General features: G+C 33.5%; 1 protein-coding gene across 2 annotated transcripts; it reads right to left on the bottom strand.

Annotated features, from left to right (window-relative positions):
* Positions 1-1076: 1076 nt before the first annotated feature.
* LOC111620030 lies at positions 1077-10047 on the bottom strand. 2 transcript variants are annotated; one of them, XM_023361877.1, is made up of 3 exons: positions 9984-10047; positions 9747-9890; positions 1077-2287 (listed from the first exon to the last, which is right to left on the bottom strand). In XM_023361877.1, the coding sequence occupies exon 3, from the start codon at positions 2255-2257 to the stop codon at positions 1328-1330; it is 930 nt and encodes a 309-aa protein (XP_023217645.1). In that variant the 5' UTR covers positions 2258-2287; positions 9747-9890; positions 9984-10047; the 3' UTR covers positions 1077-1327. The 2 variants fall into 2 exon arrangements, with proteins under 2 accessions (XP_023217645.1, XP_023217644.1); XM_023361876.1 differs by having other exon boundaries at positions 9747-10011.
* Positions 10048-24128: the final 14081 nt, after the last annotated feature.

Raw genomic sequence — 24128 nt, 5'->3', positions numbered from 1 at the left:
ACATTTCATTTAATAAATGTAATACTTTTATCAACAAATATCAGTCGAATACATATGTAAATGCAGTAAATCACATTTATGTGAAACAATTTCTTCATTTAAGCCACCATCTCGCTTATAAAATTACTAACAGATCAGTCCAACGTTGCTCGGACAAAAAGTGACGGTAGCAAATACTAAGATTATTAGATTATAAGCGATCTTACTTGTTTTAACCGGATGTAATTAGGTCCCCCCTATTCCGATACTAATTAGAAAACATTTAGATAAATCTATAAATATATTCAATTTCCTGAAAAAGTGCAAAACTCCGCATGTAAAATATTACAACAGAAGCCGAGTACTTCAGGGTAATCCTTAACCCTCCCATCTCCCCCGCGATCAATTTGGAAAAATTTCTTTTTAGTGTGCATTTTCATGACGTACCCCAACTGTGTACCGAATTTCAACTTNTAAATGCGTTATTTGTAACATTTCATTTAATAAATGTAATACTTTTATCAACAAATATCAGTCGAATACATATGTAAATGCAGTAAATCACATTTATGTGAAACAGTTTCTTCATTTAAGCCACCATCTCGCTTATAAAATTACTAACAGATAGTCCGGCGTTGCTCGGACAAAAAGTAACGGTAGCAAAGATTAAGATTGTTAGATTATAAGCAATCTTACCCGTTTTAACCGGGTGGAATTAGGTCCCCCCTATTCCTATACTAATACATAATTTTACAAGGGTCTAAAAATATATTCGATTACCTGAAAAAGTGCAAAACTTCGCATGTAAAACAGTACAACAGAAGCCGAGTACTCCAGGGTAATCCTTAACCCTCCCATCTCCCCCCGCGATCAATTTCGAGAAATTTCTTTTTAGTGTGCATTCTCATGACGTACCCCAACTGTGTACCGAATTTCAACTTTCAACTCATAATCGTTTGGGCTTTGCGTTTATTATTATTATTATCAACCTGTCTCGATTATACTAGTGTATAATTATAAGTTTGGTAAAGTGAAAATGTAGTTCTATTACCAAATTCACCAGTCGGATAGCCGAGAGAATTGACACGCAAGCCTACCGCTCTGAGCCATCTCGGATCGACTCTGGATGACAAAGAACTCCCTTTCTCATGGGCCCTACCCCTTATCACCAGATTGCCCCGTTCTTGGACTGACCGAACCCACAACGAGCTTGGAAAATAGGCACTCGCAGAACGGAAAGGGTCCAAAAATGAAAAATAATCTTTCCAAATGCATAATTATATATTAGTTAATCACACTTTCTTATAGCTTTTATAATAAAAAACACGAAAAATTGTTAACTTATAAACTATATTTCGTTTCCTAAAACAGATCTGACCATATCTCCGTAGGTTCTGTTATAGGTTTTAATGTTATTTTCATCGAAAATCTTTGGCCGATCGTTGGGTGCCATATAATGATGATGTATTAAAAGATGTAGCGTGTAAAATTTCTTCCATTTTTCGCTTCTTTCTCCGTATAACATGTAAATTAAACTAATATCCACTCCAAATCCTCCAACCACTCTATGTGCAAATTCTGGAAGCACGAAAAGAATCGATTTTGATGGTAATTCACCAGCATTATAATACCATTTGTCGGGTCGGTAATACCTATAAGAATAGTGCCAATATTTTAAAAATCTTGCATTCTTATGCGCTATTATCACTTGAGTCCCTAAATATTGATTTATATCGCAATTGATAACGAACTCGAATCTTCGAAAATCGTGTAGTGACTTAACAACAAAAACATCGTTATCTAAATAAATTCCTCCATATTCTTGAAGGATTTCTATACGAGAGATATCAGATGCGTGTTGTATATAGCTAATTTTTACACCATAAATATATTCTGGTTTCTTTCTATACTGCAATTTCAGTTGTGGTATGTCTTTAATCATGTCCCAGTATTTTCCTGTTAAGTTGTGACAATTGCAATGGATGATTATCTTCTCCGGCTTGTGATTAAGAAGTATGGATTTGATGTTGACCATATCAACGAACGTCAAGTCTGTATTATCGAAGCGAATTAAGTGAACAATATCTGGAATAATGTAATGAGGATATCCAGTTTCGTTGTTTGAATCGGTAAAATCGATTAAATCCTCTGAATGCACAAACTTCGGGACGTCGTGTTTCAGATTGTAGTCGTAAATAACGCATATAGGGTATATTAGGAGTACCAATGCAATTGGCGATTTCAAAATATCTTTGTAAAGCTTCTTACAAAGGTTCATGTTTTACGTTTTCACAAATTTAACCGCAAACTGAAATTGAAAAAAAAAAGTATATTAGCCAACTTTTATTATATGTTAATTTTCAATTTAAAAATTTACAATTAGCTGAAGATTGTTCATTTAGAATAATTTTTCGTTTTTTACTACGTAAAAAGTTTGATAATGAAAATTGAAAGATAGACTATCGACGTGCGTGAAGGGAAAATTACTGAAACACTGAAACGAGAATTGGATGATTCTAATTCAGCTATTCGGGAAACGTAAAATCTGATGAGACAGCTTAATATTGAGATTACAGTAGAAATAATAGGATACAGAACAGGCGCGATAATACATGACGCTCTAGGCAAAGTAAATTTTGGTAGTGGGGCGTTATAGCTTCATGGAGTCCAGGCATTTTTGAATTCGGAGGCCCGTATACATTGTTGACTTCAGATATTTTTCTGCGAGGAAATTTTTGGGAGTAATATTTTCTTATCTTACATTGGTTTGGGAATCTAGAAGGTGAGGGACTCAGGCAATTGCCATTTTTCACCATAGGATAACGTGCCACTGAATTTAGGCGCCCCTATACGTTGTCGTGTTATGTATATTATAAATTATCCATCATTACGAACATAAAAAAAAAATATTTATTAATTAACACTAATTAACGGCTATATGTCTTTTCGTTATGCTAGGGCTTCAGTTTTCCGGCCTCTTGGCTACCGTCTAAGTTTGCCTTAATGGTAAAACCGACTTGATGAGATATGAGAAACGAAAGGAAGTATGTAACTGATAAACACTAGTTATAGAAGCAGGAAACAACAGAGATGCTGCAAAGCCCATAAAGCAGTTTTGCTGTTTAAAAATAAATATAATAATGACTATCGAACGGCTTCAATTATTCACTCCATTCACTTTTGTAAACAGATATTAGTAGAAACACAAGTAAAGCGTTATAATTAAGCACGCTAAGTATGCAAATCAGCAATGAATAAAAAATAAAATAAAATAAAATAACTGACACATCGACCTAGTTTTCATTTCTGCTGGTCACTTTAGTTGTCGAANAAAAAGTTTGATAATGAAAATTGAAAGAGAGAATATCAATGAGCGTGAAGGAAAATTACCGAAACACTGAAACGAGAACTGGATGATTTTAAATTACCTATTTATAAAACGTAAAATGAGTTGAGACAGCTTATTATTGAGATTACTGAATACATAATCGGATGCTGAACAGGCGCAATAGTATATGAAGTCCTAGGCCAGGGGTGAAGAACCTATGGCACGCGTGCCGAAAGTGGTACGTAAGGAGAAATTACCTGGCACGTAATGTATCATACGATTTCTGTCTTTTTCAATCATCCTTTTGGTTTATCAACTGATCAACTTTTTTTCAATTAGCTTTTTCACATTTATTCTAATTAAAGCGTATTCGTTAAATTTCTTTAAATATCGCTATTCGAAGTCTGAAACTTTGGCACGCATAAACATCTTTAAAGCTAAGTATGCTTACAATATAACACGCGAACACAAAAAAGGTTCGCCATCCCTGTCCTATGCAAAGGCAATGACGCGTTATATCTTCATGGAGCCCAGGAAATTTTGAATTCGGAGACCCGTATACAGTGTTGACTTCAGATATTTTTCTGCGAGAAAATTTTTGGGGGTAATATTTTCTTACCTTACATTGATTTGGGGACATTGTAGGTGAGGGATCCAAGCAATTGCTTTTTTTGACCATATATGCGCCCCTATATGTTGTCGGTGAATGTATATTATGCTCACACGTAATGGAAGCACTACGTTTATTGCGCCTCATGCAAATGAAAACAATGTAAATCAATTTCTGTCCGTTCTTATTGCCGATGTTTCCTTTCTTATTTATATAGGCAAGGTAACAGGCTCAAAATTAGATAAACAAAGAAACGTAAACGGAACAATAAAGTGTCTAAACAAAAATAAATGGCATGGTACGAATGTAGACATTCGTAGACATGCCATTTATTTTTGTAAACAGATATTAGTAGAAACACAAGTAAAGCATTATAATTAAGCACGCTAAGTATGCAAATCAGCAATGAATAAAAAATAAAATAAAATAACTGACACATCGACCTAGTTTTCATTTCTGCTGGTCACTTTAGTTGTCGAATTACAAGTACAGGTAATGGGTTTAACGGATTTAATTGATCGAAGATTATTCTTTTGCCGGGTTCGTTTCTATAATCACGTTAATTGCTTGAAATTTTGAATCATTGTAAATTCTACTTTCAATCAATTTAATTGCTGTAATTACTAAATTGAAATTGTAGCATTTGGAGTTTTATTCTAACCATTGTGGTTATAACGTATTTTTGTTTTGTACCAGGAATCCATTATCGCCATTTTTAGATTAAATTTATTGATATTTTTACCAAACTCAAATGGAAAGATTGCTTCTTTAACATTTTTGGTCCTTGCAGCTTATTTTTATTCAGATTTTGTGATAACTTTTTATTAAACTATGAAAACTTTTCTTTATTGAAAGTCGTTTAAGAATTCCTGAATTTTCACTCGTGAAATCTTTGTGGAAATAATTGCAAAGATCTTCTTATTTTTGAAATGCACATTTTCATTCGTGAAATATTTCTCCTTAAATGCTGCGACGTGTGCCATTATTTATTTCAAAATCTCATTGATATCTCNTTGCCGGGGTTCTTTTCCATAATCATGTTAATTGCTTGAAATTTTAAATCATTGTAAATTTTACTATCAATCAATTTAATTGCTGTAATTACTGGATTGAAATTGTAGCATTTGGAGTTTTATTCTAACCATTGTGGTTGTAACATATTTTTGTTTTGTACCAGGAATCCATTACTGCCATTTTTAGATTAAATTTATTGATATTTTTACCAAACTCAAGTGAAAAGATTACTTTTTTAACATTTTTGGTCCTTGCAGCTTGCATTTATTCTGATTTTGTGATAACTTTTTATTAAACTACTAGCTGCAAGGGCCCGCTTCGCTGGGTTTTTATTTGTATGTAATATAGTTTTGTTTTATATAAGGTATAAAAAAGACTGTTTTTCTAAGTAATCTAGAATGTAGCTGCAAGGACCCGCTTCGCTGGGCAAAAAGTAACGATAGTGAAGATTAAGATAATTACATTATATCCAATCTTACCTGTTTTCACAGAATGCAAGAAGTAGGTCCCCCGTTTCCAGACTAATTAGAGACCTGGGCCGTGTTCAGTAACGCAGAACACCTAAGTTAGAATTCTGAGTGGTTTAGTGGGCGGAGCTAAGAATACATAAAAGAAGCTAGTGGTGGGAGGAGTCAAGCAGTAGTTAGAAACGAGTTCAACATCGCAGCATAACTAGGCTTAGTAAGAATTCTGCGTTACTGAACACGGCCCTGGTCCCGATTCGATTTCTGAACGTCTCCTGTTCACGTGAAGTCAAACGAACTATTTTAAACGATTCTGGAACGTTTACAATCGTTCTATAATCGAACCAATATTCGAATTTTATATTCGAATTTAATTCGAACAAATTCGAACAAAGTTCGAATTAAATTCGAACAAAACATTCGAAATAGAAAGCCACTTTCAACCACTTTCAGCCTCATATCTCCCGCACCCTTATAGCTATCGAGACGCAACCACCCCTATGCACGAATGNCTCAAATACAGTAGAGCGTCGTTTATCCGAATCAATTGAGGTCTGGGGTTGTTCGGATAACTTATTTTTCGGATAACCAATTATGTACGAAAAAATATATTAATTTATCCCGTGTTGATGTTTTTCTCCGTTGCGTGTCGCTTCGCGTTGAATTTTCGTCGATGTTAAGCCTAACGAAGACTATTGTATCGTTAAAAATTATTTTTTTATTTTGTACAAACAAAATAAATATATTGAAAAATATAAAAACAATAAAAAAGTATACTTCAGAAGTTAATTTAGTATCAAAAACGTAAAATATTTGAGTAGCCCAAGACATAACCAAAGATTGAAGCGCCACAGCACTGGTGAAAATTTAAATTTGCCGACTGGAATTCTTTCGAATGATTGACGTTTCGGATGATTGACTTTCGAAAAATCGACGCTCTACTGTATCACGTTTCACACCCTTTTTTACTTCCTGCTGTAATGCTGCTTCCTTTTCTCAACGCGATATTTCATAGCAAAAGTAAATCATATATAATTTTGAGAGCTTTAATAATAATTTTAATAACCGGGGCAAGTGCCTACTCCCTGTTAGTCCCATCACAAAAAAAAAAAAAACGGAATTGGGAAATGTGAAATTCTTCAATGAAGGACAATCTCTTTGCAACAATATACCACATTTGTTGGAGAAGCTTAGCTGCCATAGGATTCTACAGAGTGAAGACTCGTTATTGACTCAACAAAATTCAGTCTTAAAAGAGTATTGCTGCACAATTGCAAAAAAAAACATCTGTCTGTTCCAGTCACTTGTGCTGTTCACATAAAAGAAACTTACAACAACATAGAGATAATGGTGAACAAGATAAAATACGAGTGTAAGTGGAATGTGTATGTGTGTGTGCGCATGCTGACTTCAAAGTTGTTGCAATGCTAACAGGTTTTCAAGGAATAGGCTAAATTCTACTGTTTTATTTATGTGAATGGGACAGTCGACACGCCTTTGCGACGACATACCTTTTGTAATTTTGATTTTAAAAATACTCCAAAGTACTAATTTTTTTTTAAAAAATGAGTGGATAAATTATATATATTTATATTTATAAAAGTTAAATACAAGCACAGTTCAAGGGGGATTGCAAAAACTAATGTCCAAGAGACGTTGTCTACCTGCACTTTTGTGGACTTTTTTGTGGTGTGGTTTACGAATTTTATTCTTATAAGCCTAATTACTAGTCTTGGAAATTAATGATCAGAAAGCTTTACAAAACTTTAAGTCATTTCTTCAATGTCGGAATCCATCAACTATCGTACATGTAGTTAAAAGGAAGGAGTTTTTACAAAAGTATATCAAAGCGCACAATAGAAACGGAGGGGAGTCAACATTGGCTCAAAAATTGTACACGCAATTAATAAATGGCCCTAATACAACACAAAGACGGCTTCAAAAAGTATAGTATAGTATAAGTTTCTGTTTACGTTAACTTAAATACAGTATTTCATATAATAATTACAANATAATTTTAGTTTTAATCACTTTATTTTAATCTTTTTTGCTAACAATGTATTCGTTTTAATTTATCAGTTAGAAATTTTATTTTATTTTAAACTCTGTGTATTTAATAACCTTTTTTAAATACCTTATCTGTCTGATTGTGTAAAGAACAATTGTTACAGAACGCCCTTTGGACTCACATCTCGAAAATGATATGTAAACGTGACACCGAGATTGTTTATCTATCAACCAACGTTATAAAGATATTTCGCCTATTTTTCTGATTTTAAGGACCCCCCTTTTCCAAACTTTTAGTAATATCAATTTAAAATAATTTACAGAAACAAATTAAAATAAAAAAATTATCAATTAAGTGTTATAAATCTCATAACATGCGAAGGAAAAGATGAGGGGTATGCCCGTCGTTTCCCTTTTTTTCGATGGTATGCTATCCATGTTCGCACATCATTCTTCGTTGAAAAGAGAGGAGGAGGACCACTAGATGACCAATCATACATTATACAAATAACTTCACCTTCCTCCGGAACAAAAGCACGATTGGTCAAAAACAAAGAATAATATAGAAAGAAGTGCCGAAAATTAACAGTGACACAGGATCAAGATAATGACTGACTGAGTGGCTAGACAGGGGATTGACCGGACAAGTGACAACCGACCTAGTGAAGGACCTAGTGAAAGACCAGGTAAAGGAGAAAGAAGACAAAAGGAAGAAAGAAACAGAAAGAGAATGTGAAGAAAGAAGAGAAGACAATTCTTTTTCTGGTATGTCGTAAGGAAAACACACCTTGTATCAGGGCCTTACCCCAAACTTGCGTAATCTAATTTTTGACGGCCCCCGACTCGCATAATATCAAGTATTTTTATAAATTTTTTCTCACGCTTTTATACATTATAGTACATAAAATCGATTGTAAATTGTTAACTAATTTAAAATTTTATTGTAATACAAAGAAGTAAAGTAATGTATTTATCACGTGTTAATAGGGAATTAAATTGATTTTCTTTTTGAAACCGTGTCCTGTTTTATATTTGTGGAGTAGTAAACACTAGTATTGTGTTTTATTCCAAAGACACATCCAAAGACAAAGACACATAAATTCTGTGTGTACTCAATCAACAGTATAATGATTCTCCTGCGACGTATGTTGGTAATTTCATATACATGATCACGTATACGAAATTACCAACATACAAATGTATTATGTATTAATATATATTCATATACGTGAAATTACAACCAGCGAATTATAAACTTAATGTGCAAAAAGGTAAATTTTGGCTTGCAAAAAGATGAATTTGGTTTGAAAAACGTACAATTTGATATGAAATTACGGAAATTCTTAGGAAATAACATTTTAAATAAAGTGAATGTATTGATAAAAACGAAGATTGGGAACACCTGCCTTAGAAATTACATTATAACCTTTGGAAAAACCGATAACCTTATCTAAAACTGAGATATGAAATTGAAAAGTATTGTAAATGAAATAAGAGTTTTACTTTGTTAGTTTCCTACTTTCGTAAAAAATATCACGTTAAACACCATTTTTTTTACTTCCAGCTCTAGTATTGCTTCCTTTTCTCAATGCGATATTTCATTGCAAACATAAATCATAAATAATTTTCATATATAACTTGAGAGCTTTAATAATTATCCTAATAACCGGGGCAAGTGCCTACTCCCCCTTAATTACGCCTTTGCAACGTTAAACCTGTTGTAATTTTGATTTTAAAAATACTCCAAAGTATTGATTTTTTTTAAAAAAAATGAGTTGATAAATTATATATATTTATGTTTATAAAAGGCCGTCCATTAATTACGGGTACAGTTTAATAGGGGATTGCAAAAACTAATGTCCAAGAGGCGTTGTCTACCTGGACTTTTGTAGACTTATTTGTGATGTGGCTTACGAATTTTATTCTTATAAGCCTAATTACTAGTCATGTAAATTAATTATCAAAAAGTATTGCCGAACTTTAAGTAATTTCTTCAATGTCGAAATCCATCAACTATCGTACACGTAATTAAAAGGAGGGAGTTTTTTCAAAAGTATATTAATGCCCACAATAGAAACGGAGAAGAGTCAACTGTGGCTTAAAAACGGTACACGCAATTAATAAATGGCCTTAATACAACACAAAGACAGCTTCAAAAAGTATAGTAAGTTTCTGTTTACGTTAACTTAAATACAGTATTTCATATAATAATTACAATAGGAAATTGACACTAAAAGAGAGGATTACAAAGCGTGAACAGGGATTATATTATATACAAATATTATTAAATCTTACAGTAATAAACGAATAAGAGAATTAATAAAATGTTTGGATGAAAACGTACTTTAGTCTCCTCTTAACACAGTTGAATTCGCCATTTTCAATATGGAGTAACTTTAGTGTCAATACCGAATTGGTTTCGAATTCATTTTATCCGTATGTAATTTCCGTAAATTCGTCTCAATCATTTCTTTTTCTCAGCCGAACTCTAAAAATAATGAAATTAAATAAGAAGTTAAGAACTAAAATGTACACGATTCGTATTAAACATAATCCTGAATTGCTCAGTGACCATGAAAACCTTGTTTTATATTAGCTGAAAGGACGGATTTATCTCTCGTATCGTAGTTGTGGAGGAGGAGAGCACGTGACCAGACGTTAAACACACCTACACTGCTTCAATATAATTAAATACGTAAAATAATATTATACAGATATGTGAGGTTGCAAAAAATGGATTGAAATTAAACATTTATTATTAGAAATTTATTAAAACGAAACTAGAATAAAAATCGTCCATTGTTAAAATTAGTTGTGCTAGTCATATAAAACCGAGACGAGGAAAAAATGTACTATTGATGTAAACAGAACGCAATAATTATAAATGATTAATAATTGTAATCGAACGCCCTCTAGTAGAGATGGACCTTTGACAAAGCGCTCGTATACAAATAATTAGAACATAGAAATTTTGGAAAGGGGAAAGGTTAACGATAAAAAGGAACATCGCGTCGGGTCGTTAAACTTCAAAAACTCCACAAATTAGACAACAATGGAGGACAAATATGAGCTTAAGTTCCATTTTCCATCAACACTTTCTATCCAGAGTAAACGGCTGGTGTCAAGTAGATTCTTCGAAGCGGATCTTTCTCGTGACTCGAACAGGAGTCGTCTTTCGCTTAGAGACAGTCGACGGACCAATCGCAGAGCGGGAAAAAGGGACGCGGAACCAATCAGAATAAGCAAATCGGAGAACGGAGATTGATATAATCCTCGATCTTCAAGGACAGAATTACTTTCCGTAAACTGTGCAACTGTGCACCTGAACTCGGTTAGTGAAGTTCCGAATCACGCCGTGTGTCAACGCACAAAAGAACATTTTTCCTGTCTTTTCTTAGGGCCGTGTCGCCATACCAACCGTCTCCCTACCAGCCTTAAGAACTGATTAACACCACTTTTCCTTGGCCATCTTCGATCGACGAACCACGAAACAACATCGACGCTCAGGACCTCTGAATAGCCGATTGTGTTTAAGAACATTTTTGTTTCATAGTGTAAGTTATTTTATGTTTAAAGTAAACGGGTTTTTGTGAGATTCTTGTCATCTGTGTCTCCTTCGCCACACCCACACGCGAACAACTATAAATCATCCTGACATGGGATTAACAATCCTCCTCTAAAAGTCGGCAAACTGGTGCCGAGAAGTGGAATTTTAACTTACACTGGTGCCGAGAAGTGGGATTTTAAGTCCCAAATCTCCACCAGGTCAGCGTACTTACAGATATGTTACACGCGTTAATTATTTAAAAAATATGTAAATAATAAATTAATTTAATGGTAAAATATGTATGTCTATATCTAAAATATTGTTTATTGTCTTAAATAGTGTACTCTATATAATCACTAATATAATTTTAGGTCAATTATACAAATACAGTACAACTTCAAATAACGGGCCAGGTCTAAACGGCGGCCATTTTTGGTTATCGAAGTGCAAAGTTTGCCAAATTCGCAACATTGTAAATCAATCTGGAGACAATGACAATCACACTGATGTGAGTAACGTCCCCGAACATCAATCGTCTTCAGGTTTTAGACCGTTCAGAATGGCGTCAATATTGAGCAGTAACATTGCATCTCTAATGGCTCTGTATAGCATGAATTGTCTTGTATTAATAATTACTATGAAGACTGACATTGAATGTCTTCGGCCAGTTTATTGTATTCTGGTACATAAGTTGTTACAGCGAGAGTCATACAATCATTCAGATTCTCATTTGTTATTGTGGATCTGGTTATAGAACTTTTTCCTTTAGGTTATAGGACCTTTCCCTTATAGGACTTTACTAAGAATGTAACACATTAACGTTCCATACTCAGCATTAAGTTCATCAGTCAGTATTTTGAATAATCTGCTCTGAACTGGTCTGGCTCGAATAGAATTTATAATTTTTAGGACAACTTTCACATGTTCACAATGCAATACTTTTGTACATAATGCCTGTTGATAAATAAACGATGCGGTGATAATGAAAAAATTGGGAACTCAGCATCATTCTTATATAATGTGATGAAGTAAACAGCAGGACCGATCGTGGCAGGTGTTCCGTCGGTTACGGACACAAGATTTTGACGGGTCAGATGAATTTTTTTAATGTCATTGAACAGTACGAAAATAAAAACATTACAACCGCTATCAAAAATACACATACGAGTGGTTCGGCACCGTTCAAAATCTTCATCATTCTATCTGGCCACGATACACAACGTCACAAAAATGAGGTTGGGTATAAAGGATTATCGCATGCCGTGTGCCGTTCATTTCGAAGATGAACATTGCGAAGAGGCTAGCCTTTACAAAGGAGCAATTTAAAAATTTACAGAGTTTTGGAGTAACGTGATTAGACGCGACGAATTGAGATTTGAGCTCGTGGGCTGGAAACGGTGTCAAATTGTGTGGCGAAGGAAGAACACTGCCAGATGCATTGAGACTATAAAGACGGTACTGCGAATAGGGCACAGAGTGAAGAAATATATATATCGCAATAGGGGCAAGTTACCCTTAAAAAGACATCCGGAAAGCATCCCCCTAGACAAATCGCTCAAGTGTTGTGTTGTCATAACTTAAGAAACAAACAAAACCACACTATACTATTATTTCACAATACAAAACCTTAGATAAATATTCATTTAACGTGTGTATAAATGTACATCAACGCGTGAAGGAATAATATCGGTGGTTATTTGAACTACAGTATTCCTTACTGCCAAAATATCTTCATAATCGTGAAAGTACAAAATGCTAATGGTCTTTATCCTGCAAATTGTTTCTGATGATTAATGTCGGAATGATGATATTTTCTACTTTATATTGTTGATGGCGATTCGAATTAAAGTACTTTAATAAAAGTAATTTGATTATTTATTAGGGTTTTTTGGTAAATATAATTTCAATTAAGCGTATTTAAGTTTGCAGTTTTGCTGAAAATAATCAAGTACCCTCTCGTGGTCGCGACAGTGCTGCCAACTAAAACACGTACATGAACAAAAATAATATTGGAGTAGCCAAAGACATAGCCAAAAATTGCAACACTACAGCGCTAGCAAAAATTTAACTTTGTCGACTGGAAAGCTTTCGGTTAATTGACGTTTCGGTTGATCGATATTCGGATAATCGATGCTCCATTGTACTATATTTAGATTCAAGAACAAACGTTTTCGAATCTCTATCGAGAACTGCTTTAGGTTCGATATTGTTCTAACTTTGGAATGCTCAGAGTCCAAATTTTAAACTGCCAATTAATAAAAGTGTTCGAATTATTTAATACCAAATATTTGGCTATTTATGTTATTCTCCATTATATAAGCCCAGCATCCTCATATGAATTTTTTCGCCCGAAATTCTGTAAACTTTATTGTTGTACGATATTTTACATCTCAAATTTGGAACGAAAGCTATAAATGCATTATTTGTAACCATTAATTTATTAAATATAATACTTTTATCAACAAATATCACTCGAATACATATGTAAATGCAGTATAAATCACATTTATGTGAAACAATTTATTCATTTAAGCCACCATCTCGCTTATGAAGTTACTAACAGATCANTCTTTTCATTATGTTGGGGCTTCAGTTTTCCGGCTTTTTATTTTTTTTCATTTCATGGCTTCCAGACACGTCTAATGAAATTTCGCTGTGGTAACAGGATACAAAAGGGGCAAGCAGTGTGTTTTTTCGCACAGTTTACCTCATGCAAATAAAAATCATGAAAATCACCTTCTGTCCGTTCTTATTGCCGATGTTTCCTTTCTTATTTATATAGACAAAGTAATAGGCATAAAATAAGATAAACAATGAAACGTAAGCGGAACAATGGAAATAACATAAGAAATAGTATTATTGATAACACGAAAATGCTTACTTTGTTTTTGTCTTATTAAAAACTTTTTTTTAATTTATGAAATTCGTGAGATAGCAACAGAGAATTTCTGATTCTAAGTTATATTAACTTACATTATTTATTTTCTATCACGTTTAGGTTATTTTGAGTTTCGGGGGTTAAATTATGTTAAAAATTTCAAACGGTATCTCAACTTTTTCTAACTACAGCTAAAATAATGACTTAATCTACATTTATTTTTGTAAACAGATATTGATAGAAACAAAAGTAAAGCATTGTGATTAATTAAGAATGTCATACGTAATCGAAAATTATATTCTGTGTATAATGGTTCTCCTGCGGCATCTGTTGGTAGTTTCATATACATAATCACGTATATGAAATTACCAACATATAAATGTATTATGTATCAATATAGGGGAGATCGGGGCAACTTCGGCNTGATCATATATATTTCAAAATTAATATCAATTATTTATTCTTTGAAAGAAATAACAGATGCCACGCAACCATCAAAATGCTATGGCTGTCATAGTTGCTACTGCACTGCTTCGTAACATTGCAATTTCACATGGAAATATGACAGTTCCAACATGAATGAAGATGTTCCGGTGCCTGTTGTCAAAAGTCACAATGCAGCTGGATTTGCAAAGAGAAATGCATTAATAGCAGATTTCTTTAGAATTTATCTTTTAAAATGTTTGCATAATCTTTTAAAGTCATGCAAATATATTTCAGACATTAGTCTATTATTAAATTAAAAGGCCCTTTTCGGGGCCATACATTTTGCTTAAGAGTTAGCTAAATCAATATAATTAAAAAATTTGGCAGTTTTATTTTACCATGCAAATGAAAAGTAGACAGGAATCCTGTTGAAAGGCAATATGGTTTATGACAGACATTTTCCATGCTTTTCTATTGGACTACACTATAATTTGCAGAATGCAGTGCATATTATAGCTCTTCACATAATTGCACTACAAGATGAAAGTATAGCATTATTTCATGATGATGATGTATTATAGTTTTACATTTAAATTACATAATGTAGTTTAAATTGTAGATGTAATTTATACATAAAATGTATGTATATTCTCATTGTGTATTGTGTCTCAATCATTTCTTTTTCTCAGCCGAACTCTAAAAATAATGAAATTAAATAAGAAGTTAAGAACTAAAATGTACACGATTCGTATTAAACATAATCCTGAATTGCTCAGTGACCATGAAAACCTTGTTTTATATTAGCTGAAAGGACGGATTTATCTCTCGTATCGTAGTTGTGGAGGAGGAGAGCACGTGACCAGACGTTAAACACACCTACACTGCTTCAATATAATTAAATACGTAAAATAATATTATACAGATATGTGAGGTTGCAAAAAATGGATTGAAATTAAACATTTATTATTAGAAATTTATTAAAACGAAACTAGAATAAAAATCGTCCATTGTTAAAATTAGTTGTGCTAGTCATATAAAACCGAGACGAGGAAAAAATGTACTATTGATGTAAACAGAACGCAATAATTATAAATGATTAATAATTGTAATCGAACGCCCTCTAGTAGAGATGGACCTTTGACAAAGCGCTCGTATACAAATAATTAGAACATAGAAATTTTGGAAAGGGGAAAGGTTAACGATAAAAAGGAACATCGCGTCGGGTCGTTAAACTTCAAAAACTCCACAAATTAGACAACAATGGAGGACAAATATGAGCTTAAGTTCCATTTTCCATCAACACTTTCTATCCAGAGTAAACGGCTGGTGTCAAGTAGATTCTTCGAAGCGGATCTTTCTCGTGACTCGAACAGGAGTCGTCTTTCGCTTAGAGACAGTCGACGGACCAATCGCAGAGCGGGAAAAAGGGACGCGGAACCAATCAGAATAAGCAAATCGGAGAACGGAGATTGATATAATCCTCGATCTTCAAGGACAGAATTACTTTCCGTAAACTGTGCAACTGTGCACCTGAACTCGGTTAGTGAAGTTCCGAATCACGCCGTGTGTCAACGCACAAAAGAACATTTTTCCTGTCTTTTCTTAGGGCCGTGTCGCCATACCAACCGTCTCCCTACCAGCCTTAAGAACTGATTAACACCACTTTTCCTTGGCCATCTTCGATCGACGAACCACGAAACAACATCGACGCTCAGGACCTCTGAATAGCCGATTGTGTTTAAGAACATTTTTGTTTCATAGTGTAAGTTATTTTATGTTTAAAGTAAACGGGTTTTTGTGAGATTCTTGTCATCTGTGTCTCCTTCGCCACACCCACACGCGAACAACTATAAATCATCCTGACATGGGATTAACAATCCTCCTCTAAAAGTCGGCAAACTGGTGCCGAGAAGTGGGATTTTAACTTACACTGGTGCCGAGAAGTGGGATTTTAAGTCCCAAATCTCCACCAGGTCAGCGTACTTACAGATATGTTACACGCGTTAATTATTTAAAAAATGTGTAAATAATAAATTAATTTAATGGTAAAATATGTATGTCTATATCTAAAATATTGTTTATTGTCTTAAATAGTGTACTCTATATAATCACTAATATAATTTTAGGTCAATTATACAAATACAGTACAACTTCAAATAACGGGCCAGGTCTAAACGGCGGCCATTTTTGGTTATCGAAGTGCAAAGTTTGCCAAATTCGCAACATTGTAAATCAATCTGGAGACAATGACAATCACACTGATGTGAGTAACGTCCCCGAACATCAATCGTCTTCAGGTTTTAGACCGTTCAGAATGGCGTCAATATTGAGCAGTAACATTGCATCTCTAATGGCTCTGTATAGCATGAATTGTCTTGTATTAATAATTACTATGAAGACTGACATTGAATGTCTTCGGCCAGTTTATTGTATTCTGGTACATAAGTTGTTACAGCGAGAGTCATACAATCATTCAGATTCTCATTTGTTATTGTGGATCTGGTTATAGAACTTTTTCCTTTAGGTTATAGGACCTTTCCCTTATAGGACTTTACTAAGAATGTAACACATTAACGTTCCATACTCAGCATTAAGTTCATCAGTCAGTATTTTGAATAATCTGCTCTGAACTGGTCTGGCTCGAATAGAATTTATAATTTTTAGGACAACTTTCACATGTTCACAATGCAATACTTTTGTACATAATGCCTGTTGATAAATAAACGATGCGGTGATAATGAAAAAATTGGGAACTCAGCATCATTCTTATATAATGTGATGAAGTAAACAGCAGGACCGATCGTGGCAGGTGTTCCGTCGGTTACGGACACAAGATTTTGACGGGTCAGATGAATTTTTTTAATGTCATTGAACAGTACGAAAATAAAAACATTACAACCGCTATCAAAAATACACATACGAGTGGTTCGGCACCGTTCAAAATCTTCATCATTCTATCTGGCCACGATACACAACGTCACAAAAATGAGGTTGGGTATAAAGGATTATCGCATGCCGTGTGCCGTTCATTTCGAAGATGAACATTGCGAAGAGGCTAGCCTTTACAAAGGAGCAATTTAAAAATTTACAGAGTTTTGGAGTAACGTGATTAGACGCGACGAATTGAGATTTGAGCTCGTGGGCTGGAAACGGTGTCAAATTGTGTGGCGAAGGAAGAACACTGCCAGATGCATTGAGACTATAAAGACGGTACTGCGAATAGGGCACAGAGTGAAGAAATATATATATCGCAATAGGGGCAAGTTACCCTTAAAAAGACATCCGGAAAGCATCCCCCTAGACAAATCGCTCAAGTGTTGTGTTGTCATAACTTAAGAAACAAACAAAACCACACTATACTATTATTTCACAATACAAAACCTTAGATAAATATTCATTTAACGTGTGTATAAATGTACATCAACGCGTGAAGGAATAATATCGGTGGTTATTTGAACTACAGTATTCCTTACTGCCAAAATATCTTCATAATCGTGAAAGTACAAAATGCTAATGGTCTTTATCCTGCAAATTGTTTCTGATGATTAATGTCGGAATGATGATATTTTCTACTTTATATTGTTGATGGCGATTCGAATTAAAGTACTTTAATAAAAGTAATTTGATTATTTATTAGGGTTTTTTGGTAAATATAATTTCAATTAAGCGTATTTAAGTTTGCAGTTTTGCTGAAAATAATCAAGTACCCTCTCGTGGTCGCGACAGTGCTGCCAACTAAAACACGTACATGAACAAAAATAATATTGGAGTAGCCAAAGACATAGCCAAAAATTGCAACACTACAGCGCTAGCAAAAATTTAACTTTGTCGACTGGAAAGCTTTCGGTTAATTGACGTTTCGGTTGATCGATATTCGGATAATCGATGCTCCATTGTACTATATTTAGATTCAAGAACAAACGTTTTCGAATCTCTATCGAGAACTGCTTTAGGTTCGATATTGTTCTAACTTTGGAATGCTCAGAGTCCAAATTTTAAACTGCCAATTAATAAAAGTGTTCGAATTATTTAATACCAAATATTTGGCTATTTATGTTATTCTCCATTATATAAGCCCAGCATCCTCATATGAATTTTTTCGCCCGAAATTCTGTAAACTTTATTGTTGTACGATATTTTACATCTCAAATTTGGAACGAAAGCTATAAATGCATTATTTGTAACCATTAATTTATTAAATATAATACTTTTATCAACAAATATCACTCGAATACATATGTAAATGCAGTATAAATCACATTTATGTGAAACAATTTCTTCATTTAAGCCACCATCTCGCTTATAAAGTTACTAACAGATCAGTCTGGCGTTGCTCGGGCAAAAAGCAACGGTAGCAAAGATTAAGATTATTAGATTATATGCGATCTTACCCGTTTTAACCGGGTGTAATTACTTCCCCCCTATTCCGATACTAGATAGAGAACTTCTAGATGGATCTAAAAATGTATTCGATTACCTGAAAAACTGCAAAACTTCGCATGTAAAACAGTACAACAGAAGCCGAGTACTTCAGAGTAATCCGTAACCCTCTCATCTTCATTGCGATCAATTTCCAGAAATTTCTTTTTAGTGTGCATTTTCATGACGTACCCCAACTGTGTATTGAATTTCAACTTTCAACTCATAATCGTTTGGGCTTTGCGCTTATTATTATTATCAACCTATCTCGATTATACTAGTACAGTAGAGCGTCGATTTTCCGAATCAATTGGGGACTGAAGTTGTTCGTATAACTGATATTTCGGATAACCGATTTATGTACGAAAAAATAGTTTAACGTATTCGATGTTAAAATTTTTATCCGTTGCGTGTCGCTTCGCGTGGAATTTTCGTCGATGTTAAACCTAACAAAGACTATTGTATCGTTAAAAATTATGTTTTTATTTTGTACAAACAAAATAAATATATTGAAAAATATAAAAACAATAAAAAATTATACTTCAGATGTNTTACAAGACATTTGTAACTGAAAATTATCTAGACTTTTTTGATTTATGAATGAAATGTTGAATGAAACAATGTGTAACTTATAACAATATTTCAAAGTATTAAGATGTACACAATTTGAATAGTACATACAGTATAAACTTTCATACAATTCATATATTAAATATTATAGTTTTACATTTAAATGACATGATATAGTTTAAATTATAGATGTAATTTATACATGAAATGTATGTATATTCTTATTGTGTATTGTACAGTGAAGTACAGACTTTATATAGGAAGTATTTTCATGTATACTATAAATATTTGCACAATTGTAAGTATTATAAAGTAATTTATTGATAACTAAATAAACATTGACTTACTTCAGATACAGATGCAGATACATCACATATACTTTGAGAATTTGGTGAATTTTCTACAAAAGTTGCAGCTATCTCTGCTATTAAAATATATTACTAATTAATTCAAAATTTAAAAAATTATAAATTATAATGCTTTTATACTTACTTGTTGGTTGGGTATCGCTATCAAAGCCATTATGTAAAGGCTGAGTTAAAACGCCCATCGACAGGAGTTTTTCAGACATTACGTCCGAATTATTTAAGACAGGAGGGTTTTAAGGAGGCTTTCCTCCTCCTTAAATAATTCTTAAATAATTCGGTTTTTTTCTGGGACTGTTCTTTTACGGNCCCATCGACAGGAGTTTTTCAGACATTACGTCCGAATTATTTAAGACAGGAGGGTTTTAAGGAGGCTTTCCTCCTCCTTAAATAATTCTTAAATAATTCGGTTTTTTTCTGGGACTGTTCTTTTACGGCTTTTTTTTTTAAGTTTTTATAACAGTCCCATAGCTGCTTACTTTTTCTTAGCGTGAAGCCCGGGATTCCATTATATTCTTCCGTTAATACCTCTTCTGTTTTGAAGAAACCGCGTTTGTGTTTTTGTTCTCTATTACATGTTTATATTTCTCGACTAATTCGAGTAATACTTCTTTTTCAAAATTCGTGAAATTACGGAGAACACTACTATCCTCTTTACTTTCCGCCATTTTCTACACGTGTTTACTTTCAACCAATCAAGACGCCGCTTACGAAAGAAAACTTGTTTAATCTCGAACACGGGATTGTTTTAAAATATTAACTCTAGAGTTAAATTTTTACCTGAATACAAAAGAAGAGTAACTCGTAATCTGACTTCGAATTACATCTAAACTCGAGTTTGTCAACTCTCTGTTTAACTCGCGATGGTGAATTCTGGGGATTAATTTATTTTCATTCATTGTTTGTATGTTTGTTTGTTTGTACGTTATACACTTCTAGGCAGTTCGACCAATTGCTACGAAAGTCGACACTTACGCTTATATACTGTTAAGTTAGATAATGTTAAACATCCCGTCCCAAAACATCTATTGAATTTGTGTAAATCAATTAATCTCTATTTCTATTTTGATTTGCTGATTTACACGTAGCGCCAATACATAGGAGTTTTCTGGGCTTTCTTCGCGTTAGTAACACGTAAATAGAGTCCAGCTTCTTATAAAAGTCATCCCGGAAGAAACTTTTCTTCATTGTTCTCAATTCTTTTAGTTGTGTCTTGCCTCTGTGCGTCATACTTTTTCTGTTAGTAATACAGTCGTGTCGGTTATTTATCTAACTTTTTTCAGGGGAAATATATGAATTGAAATAACGTATATACTTAAGTGGTTTTCGAGGGTGCCGAGTTAAAATATTACGATGTAATAAACCTTTACGTAAAATTACCTTCGTAGTTACAGAATCAAATACTATCATGTAATATAATAGAAGGGTTGGAAGTAGGAAATAATCTAATAGATTATTTCCTACTTTTAATTTTAATATTTGGTGGTGTTATTTCTTACCTGTGCAACGCCGGATTCATCTGCTGGTTTTTATTAATATATTTTAATTCTTTAAATTTTACCTTATATCTGTTTTCTATATATTCTTTTATTCGCATTTTTGTTATAGAATTGAGGCTATCGTCGTAGCTTGCCGGTCACGGGAGAGTTGGTCCTTGTACTGGTCGGCACACAGAGATGATCTTTGTCCTTATTGCACGATCCAGAGAGACGATCCAAGAACAAAACAATCGATGGCAATATCCACTATGGGCGTTGTCATGTAGATAAAATCACTGAACACTGGCTGTGACTTCGTGCCTGACTAACGGATTGGCTACGTGAAGTTTTATAGGTTTTATTTACGTTAATAACACTTAAATAGGGGGTCAGTTTCTCATAAAAGACCTCCGGAGAGGTTTTCTCCTTCAGCACATTGGACACGTGTCGAATTAAAACCAAAACTAAAAGCAGCCGATGCCAATTGTTTTCTTCTTGTGTTATTTTCGTGTTTTGCGTTTATTCTTTAGTAGGAACATGCAACACTTTTTTTATTTGACCCTAAATTCTATTAGGCGTGCTCAAAGATCACTGGCATTGTCACTTTGAACCCACTTTATATCTATAACGAAATCATGGACTCCTGTTTTTCACATGTACATATATTTCATTTCTAGATTCTTCATCGCAACCAATAGAAAATGGCAAAGTTTTATCAAAATCGGTTCATAAAATTTTAAGAACGAACTCAATTCTATAAGCCACATAGAAGAGGCCTCGCTAATGCTCCGCCTCAATAATACAGTAATAAAAATGTGGTTTTATCCTAAGAATATTGTTGATTTTAGCTTTATATGAGTACGTAATATTTAAATTTAGAACTGTTCATAAATTACTTAATACTGTTATGAGTGAGTGGTTATGCAGATAATTGTTAGGATACGTTAAAGGTGCGATGTGTTTACAAAAACATTACGTAATGTTAGGATCTGAACCCCTAGGTAACAGAATAATTTGAATTTTATTTATAAAGTATTATATGATAAACTGCGCTGTTTATGCCACTATTTTGCAAATAATTCATATGCTGTACTTAAGAAAATAATGTAATGTCCGATACTCCCAGTGAGTATTGTTTTTTACTTTTTAGTACAGTTATAGAAGGAAATTAAACGGGTGATGTAGTTACGTAATTTTTGAATGGACAGATTACGGGTGCGAGATGTCAATTAGAAAATATAAAAACAACGCTACATAATTGACAGACGATCCCTTACTCCATACTTAATTCGGATCTTCCAAAATTATAGTCAACACCAATACTAAATGATGGGAAAAGTAAAACCATCAACCTTCCACGTTAGGGAAACCGCCTTCGAATTCGAGTAGACATAGAAAATTTCGTTGGTAAGCTGGGCATACAATAAAATAAATAACGGTAAAATTACCATTAATGTATCGCTTAGATTCATCATTTATATCGACTATTTCCACTTGAAAGCGCTTCAAGAACTATTCACTTTCGTAAGTATTGTTAGAAAATACTAACATTGTTGGCATTATTTAAATCGCAACAATACAATCATTTACGAAACTTCGCGTCTATATTAATATTTTTTATGATTCATTTATAGCCTATAGATTTGCTATAATCATACATAATACTGACCATTTCTATAATATTTAATCTAATATTTATATTTTAGTTTGTTAATATTATTATAAAATAATGTTTTAGGTGGGAAGACTAAAATAATATAGAATAAAAATAGAAATTAAATACAACTAAATGCTTCCTCGTTATCGTAAATTGCTTCTATTTGAGTTTTGCTTTTTTATTTAAGTGTTTCCGTCCTGTGTATACTAAGAGAACCACTTTTTTGTAAGCCCATTATGGGTGATGAGGGACGGGATCCGACGTATCCGGATGGACCATCCCCGAAATATTGCCGGGGTTTTCTACCTTCCAGTTGCGATTGCGTGTTAAGCTGCTACTTCACTGCTCGGCCATTTAAGTGCGTCTACGAACACAAATGCACTTATTCCTGTACGTCACACTTTTCCTATTAACAATTAAATCTTTAACGATATTAAACCTCACAGGATTAATATTTGAATTGAAATAACATGACTTTCCGTAAATGTCTCGGATATGTTAGGCCCAGTTCCTTATCATTATTAAGCCCACCCTGGCCGAATCTATAAAGGACTAACAAGTTCTTTATAGGTTCGATCCTCTTATAAAGCGGAACACAATCTTACAACATGCAAAGGTAAAGCTGGGTGTTGGTCTGATGTAACGCTTCTCCTTACTTTCGGGAAAGCTTTTGAGGGTTTTATAATTACAGAAAAACATGGAATATTTTTTAAACTTTTAATTTCGACTAATTTTGAATATTCTAAGTGGACTTTCTTTGGATCCTACATTTGTTACAGGTTTTTTGAAGTCTGTTTTATAGCCTACTTGTTTTTAAATAACCAGATATATATTGGATTCAAGAATTAGAACAACCAAAAGCCGAACATCCAAGCATTATTTCAGTGATATCTGCATAATAAAATTAAAGAGTATGTTCTAAAACTGGATTCAAAATGACTTTTAAGACACCTTTAATGCATTAAGCAGAATAACCACTTGATACAACTAACCGATAGAAAATTTGACAACCCATTATCGCTACTCGGATAGCTGCACCAAATGTTGCCGGGAAAGTTAAGCAACTCGATGCTGAATTTTTAAGATTGTAGTAATCTTTCCTGAACTTCTGTTGCGGCTATGGATGATATTGATGAGAGTCATTCTACAAATGTCTCTCCAGTTTCTCCGTATTTCGCCGACTATGGTAATCCTCATACAACGTCTTCCATTGTGAGTGTGCCTCTTCAGAATACATTCTGTTGCATAGAATTTAAGTCATATTTCGACAGATACGATACAGTCGAAAATTCTTTAAAAATAAATAAATAAATTCGATTTTAAATAGAAATTTATTCTGAATTTTTAAACATTTGAAAATATTTAAAAGGTGCCACAAAATTAAGG

This window comes from Centruroides sculpturatus, unplaced genomic scaffold, assembly GCF_000671375.1.
Source record: "Centruroides sculpturatus isolate CEXI.00-Female unplaced genomic scaffold, Cexi_2.0 scaffold12, whole genome shotgun sequence".
NCBI classification, from domain to species: domain Eukaryota; kingdom Metazoa; phylum Arthropoda; class Arachnida; order Scorpiones; family Buthidae; genus Centruroides; species Centruroides sculpturatus.
The sequence above is the reverse complement of the archived record's forward strand: the minus strand, read 5'-3'. Positions and strand labels throughout refer to the sequence as shown.